The sequence below is a fragment of the Eublepharis macularius genome, chromosome 2 (assembly GCF_028583425.1).
Source record: "Eublepharis macularius isolate TG4126 chromosome 2, MPM_Emac_v1.0, whole genome shotgun sequence".
Taxonomy (NCBI): domain Eukaryota; kingdom Metazoa; phylum Chordata; class Lepidosauria; order Squamata; family Eublepharidae; genus Eublepharis; species Eublepharis macularius.
The window spans coordinates 99,323,917-99,332,749 of NC_072791.1; the positions used below are offsets into that span (position 1 = coordinate 99,323,917).

General features: G+C 44.2%; 1 protein-coding gene across 1 annotated transcript; it reads right to left on the minus strand.

Moving 5' to 3' along the window:
- Nucleotides 1-1,429: 1,429 nt before the first annotated feature.
- Nucleotides 1,430-7,810, minus strand: DBX1 (developing brain homeobox 1). Its single transcript, XM_054972983.1, has 4 exons — nt 7,438-7,810; nt 6,880-6,981; nt 4,343-4,542; nt 1,430-1,804 (listed from the first exon to the last, which is right to left on the minus strand). Exons 1-4 carry the CDS (start codon nt 7,808-7,810, stop codon nt 1,430-1,432), a joined length of 1,050 nt encoding a protein of 349 aa, XP_054828958.1.
- Nucleotides 7,811-8,833: the final 1,023 nt, after the last annotated feature.

Below are 8,833 nucleotides of genomic sequence, written 5' to 3' on the forward strand. Positions count from 1 at the left end.
GATGAGTGGCACTGACTGCACAGAACACAGAGCCAAAGACCATATAAACACTTGAAATATAGGTGATTTTAAATGATGCATGGTCTACCCATGATGATTCTAACTCAAGCAAAGTAGGAAAAAATGTCTAAACTGCTCTGATGTAAAACTATTTGAGATGTTGCTGATTAAAAAGTGCATACAAGTCATCAATGAGTTTGTTTGGAGTGTTCAGTTCAAGAGGCAATAGACACTGAGTACAATATAAATTCAATCCAATTTTTGAAATCTTATTTGTGAAAATTGAATAATCTCTAAATCATCAATGAAAGTCACTGTAGCAGTACAGTACACAATACAGGAGCACTGGGTCATTTCTTTGGGACTATCATGCATATTTTTAAACAACATGCAACTTTGGATGCAAATGTACCAAGTCAAATGTGCCAAGTCACTGCCTACATCATCAACGTATGAAAAATCATTCTGGATTTACAAAAAATATTATCCTTGCATTCTTTTTTATTTGGCGTTTGCTTCATCTGTTATATATACATATTTAAAATCTGTATACAGTAAAAAAAAATTAAACGATTTTATAAGTTACACAGTTAAACCACTATACTTCTCTTTGAGTTAAAAAAATTACAAAATAGCACCAACAGCACACCCCTTTCCCCATTCAAATATAGCAGAGTCCATCTGAATACTCACAGTAGCCTTGGTAGAAAATCTCCATACAGTGTAAGTGTACAAAATAGTGTACAGTTTGTAAAAGCTGTGCAAAGACAGCAAAGTTCAGTCAAAAATCAAAGAGGTGTAGCCCATTTCTCTACGTCTACATTACAGCTTTGTCAGATATAAAATGGAGGATAGTCAAAGAACTGGGACAGATGTGAGTGTGGTGAAAAGAAAGATCAATAAGTTAACACAAAAACATGGAAATTTAGATTTATTACAGTGGCCAGAAACAATCTAAGGCCCTGTTCCCTGTTGGTAGGCTACGAATGCCGGGGTTCAGCCACCTAGTGGTATAGCAGCCACTCTCAAGCGTATGATTTATGGGAACGTTTCTGAGTCCTTTGGAAAAAATTAATACATCCTGAAGTTAACGAATTCTCCTATGAAGTGAAACACTAAATGAATCAGTTTAATTCTTCTATTCATAATGAATTGGTTTTCAAAATGAAGTTTTAAAAATTAACTTTTTAGTCTATACCTTCCATTGGAAAAGTGCAGGGAGGCTGGTTGGTCAACAGCAACCACAGAGATCTCTGAAAGGTAAAAAGGCTTCTCTAATTAGGGTAAAGATGTGGGTGTGAGATTACCAATACGTTGCATACGTGAACCATGTAGACTTTTGGACGGACACCACCTCTTCAATTAGATAGCTCTTAGTTTATTTCCATCTTCGCAAAGTCCCCTGTTGGGATAGCAAGAAAAGAGGTCTCTATGAGACTGTTATCTCTTCTTCTTCATCCTCCCCCTCCTCCTCCTCTTCCTCTTCTGAATCTGAGAAGTCTGATGGTTTGCAGGGGCTTCTGGAATGGGTTGGAGAGGGGAGCATCTGGGAATCCAGCCTCTCTCTCAGGTGCGGATGGTCTGTGGACTGGTGATGATAGGTTAAAGTATGCCTGGGGCTGGCTGGGCAAAGGAGGGATGCTGTTTCCTCTTCCTCCTCCCCTTTCTTGCCTACATCACTGAGATCTGGGTGAGGATTGAACTTGGTGGGTAAGGTTTGTTCCCGGCAACCACCAGAGGACAAGAGCTCTCTTTCTTTGGAGTTCCTCCACTTCATTCTTCTGTTCTGGAACCAGATCTTCACCTAGAATTTTCAAAAATATACCACAATAGTTTAGGCAGTACAGCAGCCATACACATGACTCAGACTAACCTTGAAGAACCATTTTGGACAGAATTGTTTGGGAATAAAATCCTTGCTGAATTACCACAAGCTGTAGAGCCAGTAAACTGTTGTGGTTAGAGGACAAATAAGGTCCTGGGAACTTTTTTTTTTAAAATCCCCGTTCTACCGTGAAACTTACTGGATAATCATAGGCCAGTCTCTCTCTCTCTCAGCCTAATCTACTTCCCCAAGATGCAGTGAGGATAAAATGGAGGAAAGCAGAACCATGTTTTCTGCCTTGAGGACACTGAAGGAAGGGCAGGGTAAAACTCTAGAAATAGCCATTCTCAAGAGTGACCCTGGAGAAGAGTGCAGTAAAAGTGCCTTAGCAGTGCAACAAAGAGGAAATTAACTGAAAAGCAGGAAAGTTTTGATACTGCTCACAACTTCTGCATCTAACTCAACAATCTGCCTTTTAAAGATTGCATTTGGTAGATCATAGTGAAGATAAATAATATCAATCTTTTTGCTGTTCCCTTCATTATTGTTCTTTCTTTCATGCTCTCTTCCAGGTCTTCCTCTTCTTAATTTCAAATCATCCCCTTAGAAAGCCCATCCTGCAATTGCACTCCCCCATCTCTGCCAATATGCTTCCTCCTGGGGATGTTCTGCCTAGCAAACTTCCCTTTCCCCTGCTCTCTGAAGATAAAAAATTATATTTGTTTTGTCTCTCTGATTCTGTTCATTTCTTTTTCTTTGACTACTGTCTCACTTTTAAGATAGCAAATGCCTAAAAATTCCAATTCATTAGCTACAGTAAAAATGAGGGACAGTAAAAGTTTGTTGGGCTTGCTACTGGCAGCTTTTTGCACAGAATAGTGAGCATCACAATCCTTAAAACAGCCCTGTTGGGTAGGCCTATTATGGCTAGCCTCATATTTCCCATACGGCCAAGCTCAGGCTGACAAACAGTGGCTTGAGTAAGCACATAACATGAAAGTTAAGTCAAGGATTTCTTGACTCCCAGGTTAAGCTCTTAGGCATAGTGACAATCAGCTACCAAAACAGTTTGTCAGACGCTAACTGTATGTACATTTTATTAGCATACCTACAATGTGCATAGTGAGGGTGGGGAGGTTTGGCCAATCAGCCCCTCTCAGAACATTCAGCATAACATACTCGTACACACTGAACATGCTTAGGCTCTAGCCACAAGACTAGGAGGAGCCCCACAAAAAGCAGCTTCCTCGACTGTGTATAGTTTGTATCTGCATAGGCATCTGTATACTGAACATTCACAGAAGAGTATTTACTATTGGCGGAATTTGGGGTGTGCCCTTGAACCCATCCTTACGAGAGAAGTAGGTTGGTGCTGGCACGTTGAGTGCTTTCTTTCAAGGTCATTTTGCTCATAGGTTCTCCCTTTCCAGACTCAATTGTTTGGGCCACACTGCACCATACTGCTGCAATTGATAGGTTGGACTACAGTAATGAGCTCTAGGTGGGGCTGCCCTTAGTGACAATTTGGAAGCTTCGGTTATAGCAGAACATGCCTTCTAACTGGGTCAAGCTAGATCAAATGTCATTCATCAGCTATGCATGAATATGGAGAACACAAAAGCTGTTCTGTATGGCACTCTTGGAAAGCCATTTACTATGCAGAATTCCAGTCCATCATATTTCCAGGGGTATGATGAATTGCAATGCTGTGACAACAATGAGAGGAGGCAAGGAGCTATATGTGAAGAGTTATGAGGAGTCAACATGATGGAATCTAATGCTGCTACCATATGGACCTTTACAGTTCAATTTCTTAGCATAGTTGCACCTATCTAAGCCCATTGACTTCAGTGGACTTGGAAGTTTGGAACTCCACTTATGATGGCACTGTTAATGTTGTGCTGGTGAAGACATGAGAACGCATGAATCTACTTTATATTGAATCAATCCATTGGTTCATCGAGATCAGTATTCTCTAATCAGACAGGCAGCAGCTCACAAAGAGTCTTTCATATCACATACTACACGATCCTTTTCTTTCTTGAACTGGAGATTGAACCTGAGACCTTCTGCCTGCCAAGCAGCTGCTGTACCACTGAGCCATGACTACTGGCCTTCATAGTGTCTACTGCTAAGGGCCCCCAAGATCTCTTGAACTTGAAAGCAGCAGAACTTTCTTTATCCTAAATTCCTATAAGATTGGGGGAATTAGTCTTTCACCAGCATAAGGCTATAGCCTCGATCTCCAGTCTTCAAGTAAATTGTTTTCAAGTAAATATTGTTAGAAGGGGTTGCCAATTCTATTGGCTTCAGTGCAACCAGACTGCCTTAAATCTCACTACTCTGACTTAACTGGGTTGTGATCAAGGCTTAAATTAGGACACGCTTGTTTGCACAGCTGGGCATCTCACCAACTGCCTTTGTTGCCTCCAGGAAGTAAAGGGCAGATATCCACCTCACACTTCCTTCCACCCTGTTCCAGATTATCTGTGATTGGTTACAAGGATGATTAGTTACCTGAGAGTCTTTCAGGCCCAGCTTGGCTGCCAGCTTCTTTCTGTCTGGTTTGCTGATGTATTTCTGTTTCTGAAACATTTTCTCCAGAGCTTTGCGCTGCACATCTGAGAAGACTGCCCTGCGGAGCATTCCTCTGCGTGGCTTTCCTCGGGCAGCCAAAGGCCAAGAAAATGTGCCAGGGATAGGAACCACTGAGGAGGCTGTAAAAAGGAAGGACAGGCATTATAGGCGGAATCAATCAACAGGCAGAGGGCTTGGAGCCATGAGCGTTCTGCTTTCCAAGGAAAGCAGGCCATGTCCCCTTGAAGTCAGAGGCAAATCCCCCTTTGGTTTGAATGCCTGCAGTTTTCATCGCTAGATCTGATTGTCTTCTCCTTTCTCTTTCTCTCCCTCCTTTTTTTTTTCCTGTACACTTTTCTTACTCAAGGAGATCAGCACCTATAACCCTGAAGTCATAAAAGGAAGTTTACGCTTAACTATTCTTTTCAGCCAGTGGTAACTAGATTAGATTAGTTACAGTGAGTGAATGTATTTATAGTTGGTCTGTTTTGTTACCATGTTCAAAGATCATGAAAAGAAAAGGCCAGGAAGACTAAGATGTAGCAATAATAATAATAATAATAATAATAATAATAATAATAATAATAATAATAATAATAATAATAATAAAACCTTTATCTCATCTAACTATTTGATTTTTCAGAAGGGTTTTTTTTTGCGTACCAGGCACTTTATTGTTTCTCAGATGAAAACAAGAGACTTTTCTGATTTGAACAAAAGTCTTTTTAGATGCAAGTTTTGATCAATCAGCATTCATCTTTTTAATATAAATCTTTCCTGCCCCTGCCTTTCCTTAGAAAACTTGCAGAATTCACTCTAAGACATGAAAAAGTAACAGCTAATTAGCACATTGAATGGTTCCCAATGGAATTGGTATGATAAAAAGGGCAGAGTTTCCCTTTTAAGGCGGAAAGAAAAACTCCCAAAGAGAAACAGAGATTCTAATGAAGCGTGAATGGTAATTGTGTAGTAATGAACTAACAGAAAAAGACTGAGGACAAGCAGCTAAAGCCATATATTACTGGAACAAAAGAGATTTACACTTTCAAACTAAACACAACTGCATGCCAGGCTCCAGGGGAAGAATACTGATGACACAATCTTCTCTTTCCCCAAATCATTTTCATTAAATGGACATGAAAAGCTATATATAAGGCTCAAGTTGTTTTTGTTGGGCTATTCAAATGCTAGAGAAAGGACGCAAATTCCATTATCAAGAGAATGAATAGAGGAACTCTTGGCTTTTGGAACATAATATATTAACAGCTTGTTGATGGAGTTATTTTCAAAGTTAATTTTAACTATTTTCAGCTATAAAATCAAGATCTGGAGTTACTTTCATAATGCATTCCTGATTATTTGGATGATTTAATCCCCATAATATTCTCATATGATCAATTGGACATCAGCAGAAGACTGGTGTAGATGTGTGAAGTTAAGAATATGAGAACTATTCCATATTTGTGAATATGTCTCTGCATAAAATCACCAAGCTAAACTGAATAACACAATGGCAGGGTTGTGTCCTTTGTATTTCTTTATAGGGCTCAGAGGAGCTCAGCTGGGGCTTCCAGTGGCTCCCATTCAGGTAGTGAGGAGAGCTGTACCTGCTTAGCTGTAGCAATGCTATAGCATCAGGTGTTACCAACCATATAATTGGGCACTATATATGTTGTTGCACTGTAATGGTGGCAAGCAAAGTGGTTTATAAATGATAAAATTACAGTTAAGTAGCAGGACACCTGGCAGCAAAAGCGTTGCCAGGGCATGAATTTGTATTGTTTACTGCTGTGATTCTGCTAAGCTGCCAGTCCTACCTGCTACTTAGTTTTTCTCCAATGAGAAGCCTAATTTTCTCAAGGCAAAAACATCTGGAGAAAAGGCAGTTGGCTCCCGCCACACTGAAGTCTCCAAACAAGGGCGCGCTCCATGTGGTCTTGTGAAAAGGTTGGCAGAGCGAATGACCCTTAATGGGAAATTAGCCCATGGCTGGTAAATGTCTATCAGCAGCATGGTCGAGTCAGCACCCGGTCTGTGTGTGGCTGCCCGGAGGGAGCTGACCAAATTGGTCATGGTGCTGAAACTTTTGTTGGCGATCAGGGGCAGAGCACAGCGACTCTGTGGGAAAACCACCGCCCAGAAGAGAGGCCGGCAGCTTTTCTGTCAAAAAGGCACCGTCTCCCATTTGGACCATGACAATCCTGGCTAATTTGTAGAGCAGGAGAGGGAGAAAATCGGGAACGAAAATGTCATGCAAGTCACCGCTTGTGCTAAATAGGGCATCAAATTGGCGCGACTGATTCTTGAATGTTGTAGCCCGTCCAACCTCTGAACTGGAGGATCACTCTCCTCCCTCCGGTGGACTGCGAGATATAAATCGCTTCTGATGCCTGCGGCAGGGAAAGATTGGAGCGGGGAGGCGGCTGGCTGGGCGAGGGTGAGCAAAGAAGCGTTGCGGGGAAACTCTGTCGACCTACCTGGGAAATAAGAAGATCGGAGGAAAGGTTGGAAGGATCCTTCGAAGTACGGGAAGGAGAAGGTCTTGGGTGGGACGTTCTGAATCAGCGCGTGGGGAGTCTCTGGGGAAAGAAAAGGCAGGTTAGAGAGGCGCCTTGCCGAAATAGGAAGCAGAAGCCGCGCTTTCAAATAGCTGGACGGGATGCTGGGGTTTGCTGCCTGCCTCTTCAGTGCGGTGCTCTGACACTGAAGTGGCAGCAAACTCCAGCCGGCTGGCAGCCGGTTCGCCTGTCACCTGCGCCAGTCGCTCTTTTGAAAAATCAAGTCGGCACACCAGATTTGTGCCACGATTGCGCAACGCGCCAACTTCCTTCCAAGCCCCTCCTGGGTGTGATAAGAGGAAAGCCCTGCCCATCGGTGCTCCATCATCCCTGCTCCCCGCCCCGTTCCCTTTGCGGCGCTCGTGCTGACTACGGAGGACTTTCATTGCAGGCATTAACCTGCCCGAAATCCTCCCGGAATCTTTGCTCCCGGAGCGAAACTTCTCCAGAGGCCGCTAGTGAGGAGGGGCAGTTTACCTGTCCTCGGTGTCGATGCCAGGATAGCGTTGACCCCAAACTTCAGGAAAGTGGCGTCGTTACTGGAAGAAGCGGAGGTCTGCGAGGAGCAGCCCCGTATAGTCACGGCAGGGGTGGAAGCGACCATCTCGGGGGCCACTGTGTCAGTCCCGCCGGTGCTGGCGCCGGAGACGGGAGGGGACATGCTGGGCGGAGGGGCGCTGCTTCGGGGCAGGTAACTGGTCGGCCTGCTGATCCTTATGAGGTCTTCCACCAAGAAGCTGGAATGGCTGGAAAAGGCGGATTGCAGCGACTGAGGCAAAGTCAGAGTGGGCGTTGGCCGCAGGAGATTCGGGTACACGGCGGGAGGAGCGATCAGGCTTGGGAACATCATGGCACAGGCGGGAGCCCGGAGAAGTCACTTCTCTAAGTTTCCAGGACAGCCTAGGCTTGGAGTTGATTGATTTCCTTAAAAAGCAGACGGCGTTCTCTGCCCCCCTTCCCTGCTCCTGCGCCGCCGCCGCCGCCGCCGCCGCCGCCGCCGCCACCTCGCAAGATCCACCTAGGGAGTCTGCAGGGTTCTCCTTGCCCGGCCTCCTGCCCGGTGGGTTTTATAGTGGTCAGCGCCGCTCAAGCGCTTTCAAAAGTGACAGCTTTAACAATGGGGTTCTCCACTTGAGTTTCATTCATCGCGGGCTCGGGGCTCTCTGATTGGTCCAGGGGTGCAATTTATGATTGGATTAGACTTCATAAGCAAGCGTCGCACAATGGACCGGCAACAAAGAATGTGTAGTCATCAATTTTGCATATTGACCGCCTCTTTTGGAAAGACGTCGCTCCAAAGGCTCCCAGCGGGGTTTTGTTCTGTAGCAATCCACATACACGCACCCTGGCTAATTAAATGCCTATTTTTTAAAAAAAGTTTCAAATGACATCTCGTCTCCTAAGGGGAGAAAGGAGGATTACTTAAAGAAAAGCACTAAATTTATTTGCTCTCTCTCCCCCCGCCCTTTCTAGAAACAAATCAAATATTCATATAAACTTATCTAGGGGCAGTTGGAAGAATGGAGAATACAAGCGAGGGGACACGGAATTCATCCACACGATGATGCAGATGAAAACGGATTTTGTTATAGGATCCGATGGTGGACTTGGTGGGTATTTGGGACCTCCGTCTTCCCTCTCGCCTGTTATACTGAAACTGGAGGAGACCCGAGAGTAAACCCCAGTAACCCCCCCCCCTCCGTTTCCCGTTTGGAAGATTTAACATTGGCCTGGGCGACCGTCAGGAAAAACGGGATGGCAAACCAGCTTTCAAAGAGCTTTGCTTCTCAGAAGGGTTCGAAGCGGTTATGGAACTGTGTAGGGTGCGGGTTCCAGCTAGGAACGCGTTTCCATCATACACGTTTGGTTTTGA

Bases quoted from the DNA above. Each gene is read 5' to 3' on its own strand.
- DBX1 (XM_054972983.1), bottom strand. From the start codon at position 7,810: ATGATGTTCCCAAGCCTGATCGCTCCTCCCGCCGTGTACCCGAATCTC. The intron at 6,982-7,437 runs GTAAACTGCCCC...TTCTTTCCCCAG, and splicing joins GGCATCGACACCGAGGACAG to AGACTCCCCACGCGCTGATT. The intron at 4,543-6,879 runs GTAGGTCGACAG...TCCTTTTTACAG, and splicing joins CCGATCTTCTTATTTCCCAG to CCTCCTCAGTGGTTCCTATC.